The sequence below is a fragment of the Neofelis nebulosa genome, chromosome 1, assembly GCF_028018385.1.
Source record: "Neofelis nebulosa isolate mNeoNeb1 chromosome 1, mNeoNeb1.pri, whole genome shotgun sequence".
Taxonomy (NCBI): domain Eukaryota; kingdom Metazoa; phylum Chordata; class Mammalia; order Carnivora; family Felidae; genus Neofelis; species Neofelis nebulosa.
Genome location: NC_080782.1, coordinates 67,343,225 through 67,361,526, shown reverse-complemented (window position 1 = coordinate 67,361,526; position 18,302 = coordinate 67,343,225). Strand labels below are relative to the sequence as shown.

Here is an 18,302-nt window from a genome sequence, read left to right as displayed (position 1 = left end):
TGTAACAGTCCCGCACAGACACAGCACTCTCCACAGGACCAGCTCCCTGTATCATCTGTTCTTCCCGAACCACCCAGCCAGAGGCCCTGCTGCTCCCGCCAGGTAGAGCCAAATTGTGCTCTGTGTCAGCTCTCTGGGCTCCACTGGAAGGGTTCTCGTGTTTTTTTAAGGTAACAGCCACAGGGCTCTTCTTCACTGGGGTCACTCCTTGCCCGTCAGTTTTGTTTCTGTATCAGGGGAGCTCCCCACAACTGAAATGCTCTTAAGGAGGTTTTTATAGGAGAGGAGGGATTAAACTGCCTTCTATACATTATACAAAATGTCTTCATTCCATTAGCATTTACCAAACGGCTTATGCGAAAGGCACTCTTCATGTCTGTTCTATTAGAGCACTCAAATCAGACCCGCTGTTCTAGTGCAGTTAATTGGGCACACATGCTGTCTGCTAACTAAATGGTAAGTGATTCATTTAATATGCACATTCTGGGTACCTATCAGGCACTGGGCATTCTGTTAGGTATGTAAGTCAAGATTGATAAGACAGTCCCCAACTTCCAAAGAGAACACCTCAAAAAGCTACAGAGAGGCACTCACTTCTAAATATTAAAGCATTTGGGGCCCCTGGATGACCCAGTTGGTTAAACGTCGGACTTCGGCTCAGGTCATGATCTCGCAGTTCATGAGTTCGAGCCCCACACTGGGTTATGTGCTGACCACTCAGAGTCTGGTGCCTGCTTTGCATTCTGTGTCTCCCTCTCTCTCTGCCCCTCCCCTACTCATTCTCATTCTCACTCTCTCTCTCTCTCTCCCTAATAAATAAACATAAAAAACCTTTACAAATAAATCAATATTAAAGCACTTGCTACCTCCTTTCACCATACAATATATATCAATCACAGTGAGTTTTGTATTTACATGTCAGCTCCACATATGACGGTGAGCACCTAAATTTAAGCTATGTCTAGTTCTCAGCACAAAGACTGGTAGTCAACACTCCTTCCATGTTTAGCCAGTGTGGACCTCACAATCTAGACAACAGGAAGGTATACACCGAGTAACAGTGCTGTCCACACTACCACAGAGGCTTACGATAGGGCCACAGTGCAAGTCCCAATAATTTGCCATCAGACAGCAAAGGGGACTCCATGCAGTTCCCACCTGCGGTGATTTAGGAAGATTTTATTGGAGAGTGGGCTTTGGGCTAAGCCTGGAAGTAGGATTTCAACAGGTATAAAGAAGGAGGGAGGGGGGAAGGTGTCCAGGTGGGCAGAACAGCTTAAATGAAAGCATCTTATGATTTATGTTGGGTACCTAGCTGCAGGGAGATGGCCTTACACGGCTGGGGCTCTGGATCGCTCAGCAGCCCCAGCTGCTCCTTATTGTTATGATTTAGAAGGTTAGAGGCTGCTCTAGCAGCCAAAATGCAGGCCCCTAGCCTCCTGATTCAAAGTGGAGGGAGGTTTAAAAAGTTTAAGCTGTGTGTGTATGACAGAAAGAGAAAGTTGTTTTTTTTTTTTAATAATAAGTATCTCTAAATTCCAATGCTTTCAATATATGACTCCTTTCAAATCTATTTTCCTTTAGGTACCAGATTAGAGAAAACCTACAAAACTACTCTTTAAAAACCTTCTTTCCTGGGGCACCTGGGTGGCTCAGTCGGTTAAGCGTCCGACTTCAGCTCAGGTCACAATCTCGCGGTCCATGAGTTCGAGCCCCGTGTCGGGCTCTGGGCTGATGGCTCGGAGCCTGGAGCCTGGAGCCTGCTTCCGATTATGTGTCTCCCTCTCTCTCTGCCCCTCCCCCGTTCATGCTCTGTCTCTGTCTCAAAAATAAATAAACGTTAAAAAAACAAAACAAAACCTTCTTTCCTTTCTTATCTCAGAAAAGAAGAGTACACAGTCAGTCCTCAGCCCCGATTAAAACATCAAGGTCATAGACCCAGCAGTGTCCTTCCCCCTCAGACATCTCCCTCCTCAGGAGGGGCCTGGCCTCACCCAAGGGTTTCACAGTTCCAAGTAAGCCTGGAGGGGACACTGTATTAACTGCCCCAAATGACAATCCAACCTTAGCTGCATTAATAGGAATATTGTATCCAGCACAATATCAAGAATATCGACCCCGAGCTAGTCAGACGCCTGGAGAAGTACGCACATGCAAAAACCCCATCCTAAGAGCGCCAAAGGGAAACCGGACCATCCAGAGGGACGTGAACTATCTGGAAACCCTCACTAGTGAGGAATAATTGCCCAAACTCTCTGATGTTCTGCCTGACACAAGATATGGGGAGGAGGGAGGGTAAAGAACTACCATTATCCAGCTCCTGCCACTCCAGCTCCTTTGTTACCCTCCCCCCTTCCAACATTCCAACACCCGCCCCTCTATCTTCCCAATTCCCAATTCTGTTCTCCACTTGCACAAACTGAAGCCCATGGAGGTTAGGGTAACTATCCAAAGTCACAAAGCTGTGAGCAGACCAAACGTCTGACGCCAAAACCCATCTCCACCTAGCTCCAAAGCTCATTAGAGGAGAGAGCTGGCGCTTAATTTCTAGTAATCTTCCAAAGAACTGTCATCTCTTCATGTTACAGTTTGCTCTTATGAGATTGTTTTCCCACTTATTAGCACCATGTATTTGTTGAGATGAACTTGGCAATACAAAGTATCAATACTTTGGCAGAACATAATGGGATAATTCAGGTCCTTAACCCAAAGCTTTGTTTCTACTTAAGATAGTCTAAAAAAGCTACAACATCAGCTTCTAATTCTCTGCCACCCACTCTCCCACCAACTCAATTGGTTTTCCTTAACTTCTAGGCATAACTTAATTTTTTTGTTTGGGCTGGGCAGAGAGATGTTGGAAGGAAATGAAACCAACTTGTAAAACTTTACTTTGCTAATTTGTGGAACAGCACATGGCTTTCCTCTATAGTGGTTCAGTTTCTATAATCCTATAGGAAGAGAGGTCAACCAGGCTTGTTTTTATTAAAAATATCAAAAGAAGAAATGGACAGGTATAAGTCAAATGAGTCTGTCCAAAGGCAGAACTTCCATGTAAAAACTCTCTATTCCATTGACAGAAGTGTACTAGACAGCTAATGGCTTGAACTTCACATCTCCAATTCTAGGATTATACTCTAAAATAGGCAATCTTAATTTTTTTTTAAAGGACTTATAGACATACACTGTAGTCAAAGGAAAATTTGTTCTGAGAACTTCTGTCCCCAAACTCAAATCTCATCTCCTCCACCTTTTAATTGAAAGGAGAAGAGGGGCGCCTGGGTGGCTCAGTCGGTTAAGCGTCCGACTTTGGCTCAGGTCACGATCTCACGGTCCATGAGTTCGAGCCCTGCGTTGGGCTCTGGGCTGATGGCTCAGAGCCTGGAGCCTGCTTCCGATTCTGTGTCTCCCTCTCTCTCTGCCCCTCCCCCGTTCATGTTCTGTCTCTCTCTGTCTCAAAAATAAATAAACGTTAAAAAACAATTTTTTTTTTTTTTTTAAAGAAAGGAGAAGAGAGAAGGATGACAAAGACGCCCAGGGGACCCCATGGAGGATCTAATGACCATGTACCATTGTATCTACTACAGCACACTGGTCAAAAACCATGGAATAAATGTTAGGCCACAGAAGGCTGTTAACCATTCCATGTGTAAATGGCTTTTCCATGATGGTCGAAACTTCACCTTTATAAGGAAAGGGTGGGCGTTAAGAAGTTGAATGCATCCAAGATCGAGTCTTGTCTATGTGGTGTTCAAGACAAGGCCCCAGCTCTCCAGGCAGTTGGGAGAGACAAGAGGGTGAGGAAGGGCAGCTGTTTGGGAAGAGTTTCTCAGTTCTGTCAAGTCTTACTTGACAAGATAGAAGTCCTAGAAGGGACAACTCTTCCCCAGACCTGAAAACTGGGAAGCAAAATAAATGGCTCTGACCAGCCAAGGAGACATTAACGTCAAACCTGTGCTCAGATACTTGACCCATACTAAGGGTCCACACACAGAGACCATCTATCTTGTCTGAAATTCTAGAAACTCTGGTTATATGATTCTAAAATTCCTGGATGCATGAATTCCCAACACTAGGAGATTAGAAGCAGCAAATAAAAAGGACCAGAGACAGCCACACAGTAACAGCCACACTGACAACTGATGAGAAAGTAAGAAGGACAATTATGTTAAAAAGCAAACATATTTAAACACTCAGCAGCAGCCCAGGATTGCTGAGAGGAACAAACAGCTTTACCAACTTCAGGCGCTCAAGTAATTACCATCCCCAAGCATGCTAAAATAATTTATTACAACTGTAGGAGAGAAATACGGCTTGGTAGCAGAATATATAAAAGAGATTTACAAATTCTAGTTCATACTAAGTTCATGGTGAATTAAGCGTGCCCATGGCTGCCAAGGAACTCTGCAGTCTCAGGACACGGTAACAGAGGCTGTGTGGGGACTATGAAGAAGGAGTTAATTCCTCCCCACCCCACACTGGTCAGATGAGTTCATTTCTGGAATCCTTGACTCAAGAAGGAAGAGTAAATAAGCGTGCATTCAAATGAGAGGCACCAGCACCCTGAGATTTGGAAATGGGTGATATGAGGAAGTTTGTGGGGATTTTTTTTTTTTTTTTAGTGGAGGAATGGGGCATGTATGTTGGAGGGAGGGGGTGATACATAAACCCAATACATAGGATTGAATCAGAGCTACTGCTAAAGCAGGGTTAAGGGTCCCCTGGGGTTCCCAGAGGTCCCAGCACACCCCTGTGCTACAATGATCCTCTCAGGTTACTAGGGCTCTGACCACATCTGCTTGGTCTCCCTGGCTCAGAGGCTGTACTTCTCACACTGGGGGGACCCCACTGTGGGTTACAGGGTGCATGTCAGTAGGCACTTGAAGCCACAGCATATATGGCTCTAGGGGGAAGAGGAGTTATAAGCTGGCCATTCAGGTACATTGTGTTTGGTGTGCACAGTCTTCCTTATTTAAGCCTCTCTTAAATATTAATGGATTTAACATGAAAACCTGTGGATTTCTTTAAATGACCTGAACTCTAGTAACCCAGGGCCTGCAACAGGCGTGGTGACAATGGACATGAAGTGAAGACAGCTTTCCCTCTTGACCACGGTTCTCCATAATTAACACCATCTTTTAGACAAAAACAAATAAACCTTCTAAAGCCCACTTCATTGATTTAGCCTACCTGCTTGGCATTTGGGTTTGTGGAAGGCTGCCCTACAGCAACACTGTACTTGATTTAACCAGAACTTAAAAAAAAAAATTAAGGGGCGCCTGGGTGGCTCAGTCGGTTAAGCGGCCGACTTCAGCTCAGGTCATGATCTTGCGGTCCGTGGGTTCGAGCCCCGCGTCGGGCTCTGTGCTGACAGCTCAGAGCCTGGAACCTGCTTGAGATTCTGTGTCTCCCTCTCTCTGACCCTCCCCCGTTCATGCTCTGTCTCTCTCTGTCTCAAAAATAAATAAACGTTAAAAAAAATAAATAAATAAAATAAAATAAAAATTAAGATTGGTGTGGATATATTAAAGAACAAAGTAAAGCACATATGCACTTTCAAGAAAAAACCTCTATTAGCCCTGAGATGTTGAAGAACTTTCAAGTCATGAATCCTTTGGAAGGTCAGCACCGTCTGCACTCTTGCTTCCTGCAAGGAGGGCAGTTTCTAAGCCTGCCTTATTTAAGGGCAAAGAGTCTAGTCCCTGTTGTGTGTCTTCAACACAATTCCTAAAATAGATATTCATAGTTTACTATGACACACCCCTGAATGCCATTTCATTACTACATCATTTAGAGTCTATGCTGGCTGTGCAAACACTCAGCAAGCTCCCAATCAACCTGTAAGTATCATTTAGTCTGGTAGAGAATGTTGTGATGAAACACACCAACAAAAGCAAATGTGTACACTCATGATGAAAACAGAAAAAACTAAACTCTTTCCCCAAGAGGTAACTTCTCACAAATGTGAGCCACACCAGGTTAGCCAGACCCCACATTATAAGCCAAGCTCCTCACAGTTCTATTACATACTCAGAACAAATTGAAGGACAAATATGTAACGACAGGGGCATAAACAAGTCTGGTGCACGGGCCTGCTGGAGCATGATCCCATTACCATTCTAGAGATGGAGAAGTAGAATCAAGTAAACCACGCCATCAAGAAGCCTCTCTCATTCCCAGGGGTTTGCAAAGGGGATGTAAAAGGGGTCATGCAAGATTTAGAATTAAGGAGGCGGAGATCTCAGATGGGAATTGAAATAACAGATATAGTTGATATCAGAGCCAGCTTGTCCATGTTACAGGCAAGCCTCTGGTTGTTTCTGGATGCCCCATTTTTCCATTATAAATTCATCGCAGCCACGATGGGATATTGTTAAGCTTCACGAAAAAGACAAGAACCAGCTGACAAACGAAATTTCTTTTGATTACCAAAAGGAGGCAAAAAAAAAAAAAAAAAAAAGATTCAAATTATTCTAGCATCTTCATCAAACAGGTAACCAAGAAACACAAAATCATGTGTTCTGCCATAGAATACCTTGTAGTCCAAATTTAGTTTCAAAAGGACAGCCACAGTGACTGCAGGCAGCAAAGTTTCTATTATTTAATAAATAAATTTGAACAAGAGGCTGAAGGCTTTATGTTTACATGATCATTAAGTATGGATGTATTACAAACAGCCCAATAGCACAGAGGTGAGGAGAGGGAAATCAAGATTGAGGGCACACACATGGTTAATCAGAGTAAGGTAGGAAGATGCTGTTCAACATTTAACCTGAATGTCATAATGTCATGTGCAAGGTATTACACACTCATCGGATCATTCAATCATCACAATGGCCCTTTGAAGAAGGTGCTATTGATATCCTCCTAAGTGTGAGTTAATAGAGGCTGAATAACGTGCCCAAGGTTGCAAAGCTGGGTCAGTGGCAGAGCCAGGAATCAAAATACCTGACTCCAAAGCCATACTTTTTACTTAGGTAAACTGAGTTCAATGAACTATTAAAACAAAAGAATATCAAAAGCCAGTATTAGATAGCATGGATGAGAAATGGATACTAAATAAGTAAGTGTGAGGGGTGCCTAGGTGGCTCAGTCGGTTAAGCGTCTCACTTAGGCTCAGATCATGATCTCGTGGTTTGTGGGTTTGAGCCCTTTGTCAGACTCTGTGCTGACAGCTCAGAGCCTGGAGCCTGCTTCAGATTCTGTGTCTCCCTCTCTCTCTGCCCCTCCCCACCTCGTGCTTTGTCTCTCAAAAATAAACAAACATTTATAAAATTTTAAATAAGTAAGTGTGAGAAGAGAAATGCTTGTTACCCCACAGGACAAAGTAGAACTTTGTACAACAGATTTTCTGACTGCAAAGCCTAGAGACAGTTTCACCTTCAAGAGTCAGGATGTCTGTCTACCCAGCCCTGTGAAAGCAATCACTGGAACGCATCCAGAAGATGTGCCTGGACAGAATCCCTAACACCTCAGACTTGACTTGCCCACTGCTTGCTTCCAAAGGCTTCTAACCACAGTTCAAGAATAATCCAGTGTATCCACCCTGAGCCCACTGCCAGCCACAGCCCTTAACTTGCTCTCATGTCCTGTCTGGAAGAGGCTGACCTCCTATATGGTGACCAACAGTCTACTGGGCCCTGGAGTATGGCTCTGGTGGAGGGACTCACTATAGGACATCCCCTGATTTCACAGGACAGGAGACAGAACCTTTGAAGTTCTAGCTTAATTTTACACTTAGAAAAGAATGGCCTGAAGGACCCGGTGACAGGAGCAGAGACAGACCACGAGGGTCCATTGGAAAACATATCAGACTGGCTGTGAGGCAGGTCAGTAACAAGGATGACCTATTAACAAGTAGGCCTAACTTACACATTGATGTGGTTGCATTCTGTCCTGAGAAGTCTGCTCCGGAGGACAGGCACTTGCTTTCTCAATGCTGCTGCCACTCAGACACTTACTCTCTCCCTGACTGCCACACCAAATTCTTAATTAAAAAACAGCATTCTCCTGATTTATTATCTACCTCACTCACATTCAATGCCAATTGCCCTTTACTTTTAAAATAATCCAAAGGATGAAGATGTGTAGCTATGAAGAAAAGGTCACAGCAAGAACGCGTGACAATCTTTGTGAGGAATTCCAAAGGAAAAGTCCCCTGAGTGTCGTCTCACTGTATTTTATCAGAAAATATTTAGAACATACACAAAAGTAGAGAGTTGTACTATGTATTGACTACCTCAGTTTAATAAACGTCAATCTTTGGTCATATTTGCTTCCAGAGTTTTTGAAAGGAAGTATGTTACAGCTACACATTGAAGCCCTCTTTTGTGCCCGTCCTCGATCCCATTCTCTACCTCAAAGACAGCTACCCCACCGAAGCTGGAGCCAACCTACCCTCCCAGGTTTTCATATAACACATCTTTCCATAAATTTCTAAAATTGTTTATCTTGCTCTAAATATTATACATGGCGTTCTCTTATACAGTCTTCAACATGACACCACTCCCTCATCACCAGTATTCATTTTAACTGCTTCCTTTTCCCTATCTACAATCTTCAGAAAGTGCTCATTTCAAGTGCCATATGGTATTTCATCATATGGTGATTCCATGATTTGTCAAGCTGGAAGTTTCAGTGCCCTTCATTTGTTTACTGATATGAACAGCATGGTGATGTAGTGTTCTCTACTTGTCTCCTTGTGCTCATGAAGGAGCATCTCCCAGATACACCCAGAAGCAGATCTGTTAGACTACCTTCAGTTTTCTGGAAAGCTGCACAAATGTTTTTCATTTTTTTTAACTTTATTATTTATTTTGAGAGAGAGCACACACGTGTGTGTGCACGGGAGTGCAGGGGAGGGTCAGAGAGGGGAGAGAGGGGACAGAGGGGACAGAGGGGACAGAGGGGAGAGAGGGGAGAGAAGAGAGAGAATCCCAAGTAGGCTCCTCGCTATCAGCCTAGAGCCTTATGTGGGGGGTTGGTCCCGTGAGATCACGACCTGAGCCAAAATCAAAAGTTGGACACTTAACCAACTGAGCCACCCAGGCTCCCCGCCAAATGCTTTTCTAAATGGTGGTAACAATTTACACTCCCATAAGCACTGCATGAGAGTGGCTACTGCTTCTCAGCCTAATACAAATCATATAATTGGAGTTTAATTTTTGATAAGTGGGTGTTGAAACCCTCCTTTAATATTTACACCGTTCACATCTCAATGTGATGAGGAATCTGAGCTTTTGAATCAGAATCATGGCTTTGAATTCTGGCTCTACCATTTGTTGCTCATGCGACGTCAGTAAAGTTCCTTGGACTCACTAAACTTTGGTTTTCTGGCATGTAGCATACATGGTGGGTATAAAAATAGCATCTTCCTCAGAGGCATTATTATGGTCATACAATGTACTTAAAGCAACTAATACAATATCCCTGGCACAAAGCAAGTTCTCAATTAATGTCAGTTGCTATCATCATCATCAAAAAAGTCTCTAAGTAAAAGCCTGTCCTTCAGGTATAAGCCCATTTTACAGGTGGTAAAACAGACTCTGAAAACTTAACTGGACTGACCCTCTAGAATCCGTGATTTGCTAAAGCACAGCCAGGAATCGGGTGACTCCAAGCTCCCCCATCTACCACTAGACCACACTGCTTCACATATCCCTCTGTAATCATGCTGCACAACAGAGAATAAATCAAGAGTGAGTACAAACCCACTGAGCAAACAAGAGCCTCCAAGTGCTGAGGCAGTGATCAGAGTTTGGTAGAATCACAGTTTCAGCTTTGAAAAGACAAGTACTTTGTGTTCAAGGACATGGATGGGACTACCAAATTAAGCTTTACAAGGCTAGCTGCTTACTATTCATCAGCCACGATCTTAATTAGACAGTCACACAGAAAGAGGAAGACCTATAACCGCCACAGCTGTAGAATGTTTCCCGCAGGAGGGACCCCAGGGTTCCTTCTTTGCTTGGGTTACCAATATGGCAGCACTAGCCTCTGGAGACCCTGGCCTGAACAGTCAGCTGTATCCAGTCTAGCCACCTTGCAGCAGCACCCCACCACTCCTCCACCCAGGGTCTTCCATTAGCATCCAATCAGGTGTCCAAGTGCCTATGGCATTCCCTATTTCCTGCCCTGAGAGCTGTTCTAACAATTTGGCCAAACTGTTGTTGTAAAGTGGTCTAGCTCCACAGCTTACAGGTCAGGTGACAAGAGGTGAGAGGGCTAGCAGTCTTCCGCTTGCATTTGCAAGGCTGCTCCAAGTCCCAAAGGCTTTGACTAGCTGCTTGGTCTCCATTTCCATGAGAACCAACAGGTGACCGCTAATTGTGCCTTCCCAGATCCAGGCTGCTTGGCCTACCTGGCAAGGGCAAAATCTGGCAGAAAAGGAAGGCTATCAGAATTCTCCAAGGTGGGAGAACTTCAAGTGATGCACCCCACAAGACAAGGACACCCTTGGAACACAGAGGAGAAATGTTCTGGAGCAGGTGCCCGGGTGGCTCGGCTGGTTAAGCATCAACCCTTGATTTCGGCTCAGGTTATGATCTCACGGTTTGAGTCCGAGCCCCACATTGGGCTCCCTGCTGATGGTGCAGAGCCTCCTTGGGGTTCTCTCCCTCCCTCCCTCTCTCCCTCTCTCTCTCTCTCTCAGAATAAATAAATAAACTTAAAAAAAGAAAGGGTTCTGAATCAAAACACAGAAGATCCCCACTGCAGGGAGGGATCTTACCCCAGAATCACAGCTGAAGAATGCAGAGGTGGTCAGTATGAGCTCTCCCTTCTGATAAAACTCAACAAACAGACAAAACCACCACAAAACTTAGGGTGTAGTGGGGTGAAAGCAGGAGCTGGTACAATACAGAAATAGGTTACTGGTCGAGAACTACAGCATCTAGAGACGCAAAGAGGCTGTGTGCCAAGGGACCCCATGGCAGAGTCAAAGGCAATGTGAGAACACACCCTCAGAGCTGACTGCTTGTTCCAAGCATATGCCTCATTCTGAGAGACAATGAAAAAAAACATCTTCAAGTTTCAGAACAGAAACAGAAATGCCCCTTGAAAACAAGAAACAAGCCCCCTCACCACATCCACAACTGTGCTTAGGGCCAAACAGAAGTACCCTGAAGTAGGTGGGAGAGGGAGATGAAGGGAAGGTCAGAGCTGGGGGTGGGAGCGGGGAGGCCCACACACAGCAGGCAGGATTCAGAACACCAGGACCTGAGAGGCCAGCCTGCAGGACCAGGGCCTCCAGATCATATGAACAGAGTTTTACAACAACAGAAATCATCAAATACAAAAACTACGGTCACCCCCATTTGGAATTATCTGCCACACTGCATATAGGTTCCCAAAGGTCTCTGAGCAGAAGCTAGAGGCTGTTTACCTGTACATGCTCCTGATTTCTTGCCATCCAGACGTGACACGAGTCAGAGGTGGGAGAGTTAAGAAGGGTGGTGTGCCCCTATCAGCCTCCACAGCAGACTGGCCACACATTTTTCTGACCCTAGCTCTCCTGGCCTCTTGGGTTTTGAGAACTCCTTGAGGTGTCCATCCCATCCTCCATCCGCTCAGCCTTGCAGTCTCCACATTCCAGACCCACTGGGCTTTGTTTCTGCCACTCTCCTCCCCTTCTACCCCTTCAGAGGAGCAGGGTGTCCCTGCTCTTTTTTAACCTCTTCTTCTGGCCCTGGCCTGTGCAGAAGCATTGTGGTCCTGGGGCGACCATGTTCCAGACCGCACTGTGGGGAAATGGGGGCGTTCTCGAGCATGACGTCATGGCACCCAGGCAGCACCCAGACAGTCTTCCTGCTGGGCCTGTGTCCCCACAGCCAGCCTGTCGCCCTCAGCTGAACAAAGGAAGGTCAGCAGACAGGGGAGAGTGGGGCCCACGGAGAGGGAAGAGGACAACCACGGGGGCTCCCTGGTCTCATGGTGATGCCGGTAGAGAGTTCCTCCCTATCTTCAGCAGCACTTTTCCTTGAACTACACCTCTGTGTGCATGAGGGAGAAGAGAAAGGAAGCAAGGTCATGGAGCTGAGGATGGGGTAACTTTTTTTTGAGATTTTGTTTTATGTGACAGTTAAAGTGACACAACTAAAGTGCCCAGTGGCACACATCCCATGTTGCCTGTGCCTGGAGCCATGTGTCCCACCATCTGTGCTCCTCACCTGGCCCCGGACATGACCCCACACCTGAGAGTCATCAAAGACAAAACCTGGAGATGTTTTGATAAGGCCACACTCTTAGATCAGAGCGCCCTTTGAGACCCACCTTGGAGAGGGCTTCTGATCCAGAAGAGAAACATTCTCTGGGAGACTTTATTGTCAGGGACGATAAACCCTAAGAGGCAAGGTACCAGTATTCTACTAACAGTGTTTTCCCCTCCTCTTGAACATAAGATTATATATTCTCTGTAACGAATGTGTAAATTAAAAAAGCAAAAAACACCATAAGCAGAAAATATCACTTGTAACCCCAACTACTGCTTACAATTTAACATGTGTCCTTTGCATGTACTTCTAAGAAGTAAGGGTTAAAGACACATACATATGCATGGGCTTTGGGGTCATGCGGGCCAGAGAGAATCCTAGCTCTGGCACTAACAATTGTGACATAAGACTTTTTTTTTTTATTAAAAAAAAATTTTTTTTTAATCTTTATTTATTTTTGACAAAGAGACAGAGCATGAGCTGGGGAGGGGCAGATAGAGAGGGAGACACAGAATCCAAAGCAGGCTCCAGGCTCTGAGCTGTCAGCACAGAGCCCAACGCGGGGCTCGAACTCACAGACTGCGAGATCATGACCTGAGCCGAAGTCGGACACTCAACCGACGGAGCCACCCAGGCGTCCCAGTGTGACATACAATTTAAGCCTTATACAGAACTTATTTGCAAAAAGGAGAGTTACACCACCTTCCCCATAGGTTTGTGAGGACTCAGAGATGACACACGACATAGCCTGGACACAGAAGCACTTGCTGAGTGACAGCAGACATCATTAGGGAAGTTTCTCATCCATTCAGATTCTTAGTTTCCTGTTGCTGCTGTAACCAATTACTACGAAATTAGTGGCTTTAAACAACACACATTTACTACCTTACAGTTCTAGTGGTCATGAGTCTGAAATGGTTTCACTAGGCCAAAATCCAGGTGTCAGTAGGTCTGGGCTCCTTCCAGAACCTCTAAAGGAGAGTCCCCTCCTCTCCTCTCCTCTCCCAGCTTCTACTGGCTGCTGGCATTCCTTGGCCTGAGGTCCCTTCTTCCATCTTCAAAGCCAGCAGCCTCGTTCTTCAAATTGCTCTCTGACCCTCTGCTTTCCTCATCACATCTCTCTCTTCCCACTTCCCATCTTCCTGCGTCCTGTTATAAAAGCTCCTTTTGATTATATTAGGGCCACTTGGTGATCCAGGATGACACTTCTATCTCAAGATTCTTAATCACATATACCAAGTCACTTTTATCCTGTAAGGTAACCTATTCGCAAATTCTGGGGATTAAGATGCGGACATGGTTAGTGGGGTGCACGTTCTATTCAGCCTACCAGATGTTTTTACTGTATTAAGCTCTTTGAGGATGGTAAAGTAGATTTGTTGGAAATATTTTCTCTAGTTTATCTAAATTCTTTCCACAAAAGTAACACGTTTGTTGTCAAATCCTATCGATCTAGTCTTTTGTTATTTCTCCCACTAATTTTAAGCCTAGAAATTCCTTCCATATCCAGCCAGTTTAGTACTCGTGTATGTGTGCATGCATCTGCACGTATTTTATGCATTGTTACAAATACAAACACCACAGAGATGGGGAAAGTAAGAGTAAATTCTGCTTCTTATAGGAAACCACTTAATAGCTTAGGATCCACTGTCCAGGAGCCTATGCTCTTCAATCACACACACATGTGCATCTCCATCTGTTTGTGGGGCCAATTTGTACACCTCTGTCTACAGACCACCTGGGATTTTCCTCAATGAATGCTGTACACCTAAGGATTCCTCCTCTCATTTGTTTGTTTCCTAAGAATGATTAACCAAAGCATCACTTAGGTAATATGTGCTATTTTTCTATGAAAGCACGTTCGGCGGGCTATTCCTGTTTTCCCCCCTGGTTACTCACACCTGGTGATCATCCACTTGTCGCTTCTACCCCATGTCTGCAGGTACCACTGGGCACCTGGTGGCAGTTGCACAAACTACAGAAATAGCACTTTGGTAAAATTAACCAGCGTCCAGAGAACTCACTTTGTAACCCAAGCACATGAAGTGACAACCATCACATTTCTAGTTTTATGGCTAAGGGAAAAAGAAATGGTTGCACCTGACAAGTCAATGATTCTGCCTATCATCTGTCACAGCAATCAGGGCACCCAGCACGCATGCATGGTGTTAACTTGTCTGTTACTCACTTTGACACCTCCACAGCTTTGCCTGATGCTTAGTGCACACAAAACACACTCAAGACACTTACGTTGAATAAATGGGTTAAACAAGTCCAGCAGAGCCCCATAGAAGAGAAAATAACTGGACACGATTTGAAAGGCCTCCTGATGCCACATGGTTGCTATGTGATCGCCACTCCGCTCACAAGGAAGAGCTCTGCAATCTTGAATTCCTTTATCAACAATCATTTCTCAAGGACCCGTTGTGAAACGAATTTAGATGCAGTGCAAAAAGCCAACAAAATAAACCAAACCTCAAAGTGTCACCAAGTCAACAAAGGAGAGTGCACCCCTGCAGCTCCAAGGGCAGGCCTCACTTCTGTGCTTTCTGTGGGGACACTCCAGCCAGGCTGGCAGTGTCATCTCTGGAAGCAGTGACGTTAACTCCGAGTGAAACCAGATCATCCCAGCTAAGAAGCATCTGTATGCGTTTCTAATGGCGACTGCACCATAGGCTTTCTGAGGGCACAGAATGGACTAGACACAGCCAAGCATTCATCAACGGGAGCAGAATAAGCCAGCTCCAACATGGCAGGTGGGTGTCATTTGGCGTGAGGACAGCGGCAGACTCGTGCGGATGTCAATCAGTAATTACTCAGCTGCGGCACTTCTCACCATCACTGGAGAAGACAGAGCATCTCAGTCAGCACTTGCCGTCAGGCAGCGGATTATAACCATCAGATCCCAACTAGTCCCACTTAGAGAACGGAACCCACAGTCTGGTTGGAGCCAGACACAGACAACTGTCCGAATAGGCGTGACATCACCTAGAGCAGCCCCAAACATCTTTCCAATCTCTTTATTAGAGACAGGTAAACTCCTTTCCAATTATCACCACCCCCCTTTGATGTACTTAAAACTGCATGTGAAATTTATCACTTGTCTCTGGGCCTGGGGTCACTGGGGCTCTGCCAACCTGAAAGAAGCCACAGGCCGGAAGGAAACGGGACCCTTCCCACATCATTGGAGCACCGCGTGAAGACATGGTTTTCAAGAAAAAGCAGGAATAGAGGGTACAAGGGCCAGTCAGGCAAACATGTTAACAGCCATTTCTGCCCCTGCGATGTTTGCTGGCAGTTGAAAAGAATCAATGTTCATTTCTCAAGCTCCTTTGATCACAATACTCTCAAAAATCTCTGGCAGCTTCCTAGTGCCTATTTCCAAATGCCACTGTCTGGCCTTCAAGGTCCCTTGTCTGACCCCTCCTCCCTTTCCAGCTCCCTCTGCTCCTCCATGTGTGGGTCAAACTGGTCATGTCACAGCTGTTTTTTCCTGCATACGTCACTCCCTCCAGGGAGAAGGCCATTTTCCCCTCTAGATGTTGAAATATTATCCCTCAAGAGCAGTCTCATTCCTGAGACCACCCCCCCCCCCAAGCAGCTCAGGCAAAATACACACCACTCCGTTCAATTCTGTTTCCACCACTCACCTGGCACCTGTCACCTTCTACAGTGGTCGCACCCAAACGTGGACCACTGTCCTACTATGGGTATACCTATCGGTGATATACATGAACTAATCCTGTTCTTCATTCCCATCTCCTTCGCCCTCCCCCAGGACCCAGTGCCAGGTCTTAGAAGCAGCACTGAATGGACGACTCACCCTCCTTCCTGGTATCAGGCTCTCATAACACTCTGCGGACAGGCAACAAACTCCATTCCCAGGAGGACAGACAGATGAGACACGAGGGAAGCAGGCTGGGTGAACGTGATGGAGCAGGGGCGTCCGTGACAAACTGGACAGGCATGCCCTGCTTACTACTGGGCATGTGCTTCTCAACACCAGCATTCATTGCCAGATGGGAACGTGGACCCCATGTTGCTAGACAATTTTTTAAGAAAATCCAAAAATCTGGATTTTTAAATAAAATATTTTGATGTGAAAGGGCTATTTCCCAATGCTAATAAAAAAAAAAAAAATCTGTGGGGGAGCCTGGGTGGCTCAGTCAGTTGGGCATCCGACTTCGGCTCAGGCCATGATCTCGCGGTCTGTGAGTTCGAGCCCCACGTAGGGCTCTGTGCTGACAGCTCAGGGCCTGGAGCCTGCTTAGGATTCTGTGTCTCCCTCTCTCTCTGCCCCTACCCTACTCATGTTCTGTCTCTGTCTCTCTCAAAAATAAATGAACATTAAAAAAAATTTTTTTTTAATCTGTGGGTAAATAGAAGCATGTCTAGGGCTCCAGGTTTCAACGGGTCCAGTGATCTAGAACCTCTACTGATTTTCTTTCCAACTACTTATTAAGGGTGTCATCTTGCATGTAACATGGACAATAAAAGACACAGTCTTTGCCCTCAGAAAGCTTGAACCTTAGTTCTGAACACATAACATGTCTGTGTAGTAACAGGAACAGGAAATGGCAGCATGTGTTAATAGCATGGAAACAGGACTTTAGACTTTTTGAAGTGAGAAACGTTGTCCTGGGCCAGAGGTCACCCTGACAGGCTCCTTTCTTACTAAAAGAAGCTCTTATTAGACCCCTTCTAGCACCCAGGAAGTCTGATATCTCAGACTACAGGTGACAGAACCCATCTCTTTCATTTTCACTTCCTATTTCTTGGGCCATGGCAGCCCAAACCAATTAGAAGTGGCATCAAATATTGAGAACTTACTGAATACTATGTACTAAAGCACTTTATTTCATGGACTAATGAAATATGGGCATTTGGGTCATTCAATCCTCACAGCACCTTATGAGGGAGTTATCACCATCGTCGCTTTGCCCTCAAGGGAAGACAGGAGAGGGCACTAAGTAATCTGCTCAACACAGACCACCTGGGAAGTCAGGGCCTGAACCCAAGGCCACAGATACTGAGTCCTGTGGTCTTCATACCACACTATGCTGCCTTCCGTAAACCGAGGTGGGAAGGAGAGTCATGTGAGAAGAGGAAGGCGCATCACCAAATGCCGTGTGAGTTGGCGGCACAGCACAGGTCTAAGGAGGAAAGTGGGGGCTGCTGGCTGCACCGTGAGCCGATACAGGTTCAGACCCAAGGGAAGTAGGGGCACTGTGGGTTTCCTTGTTCATAATATGTGTACATCTGACTTAAAACGGGTCTCTTACCATACAGAAATGGTATCACCCAGAGAAGGTGATTCAATTTGTTTGTGTCTCTGCTGGTGTAATTATTTGAGCGTAAAGGGTTTTGGCATCTTCTTCCACCTTCCCCTGCTGTTCAGTATCTAACACCTAGTAGGTGCTCGGGTATTTTAAAATAAATATTAAAGTATATAATACTTAAATTCTTTTAAAAATTTAAATATATTCAAAATATTATAATAAAAAACCTCAAAGAACTCCTAGGTTTCTTGAGAGGAATTAGGAACTAAAACTGTATCCCTGCTGACCCTTTAGAAATGTACATACGTGACAAAATTATTTCTGAAGAAAGCAAGTCAACAATTGGTGTAAGATTCAGGAGAGAGGTGACACTGGCTTGGGTTGGTAGGACGACACAGGTGGAGGTAAATACGGTCAGGTTTTAGTTTCTGAGCTGGGGGTGGGCTCACAAGTGTTAGTTGTTACACAGAAGTAAAAGTGATGCAAGAGGGCCCTGTGTGGACCAGTAAAGAGGACGACATGAACTATGATTAGCCCTATTCTGTGTACCCGGGGCTGAAAGTAAATAATAAACGAAACCACACAACATGCAGATCAGACGATCTGTAACACAGACTGTAGTAAAAATAAATTGCCAAGTTTCAAAGCCACCATGTGTATGGCTTATGCAAAGGATCCTTCACCTGGAGTTCACACACCTTAGTCAGGATCTGCCAAATCCCCTGAAACTGGACACAAATTGAACATGTGTGTATTTCCTCTGGGAGGAAGGTTTGCAGCTTTCAGACTCCTGAAAGGATTCATTATCTAACACAAG

The 18,302-nt window shown here is 45.3% G+C and overlaps 1 protein-coding gene across 4 annotated transcripts in view; it reads right to left on the bottom strand.

Annotated features, from left to right (window-relative positions):
• The window catches only part of MCC (MCC regulator of WNT signaling pathway), a 435,778-nt gene that overhangs the window by 147,157 nt on the left and 270,319 nt on the right, over positions 1-18,302 (bottom strand). The window contains exon 1 of one of the 4 annotated variants that reach the window (XM_058724871.1): positions 11,381-11,513. The exons of the other annotated variants lie outside the window; for them this stretch is intronic. Coding sequence (XP_058580854.1) covers positions 11,381-11,407 — 27 coding nt within the window. The 5' untranslated portion in view covers positions 11,408-11,513. Of the gene's footprint in view, positions 1-11,380; positions 11,514-18,302 lie in introns of those variants that run through there. 4 annotated transcript variants of the gene reach the window in all.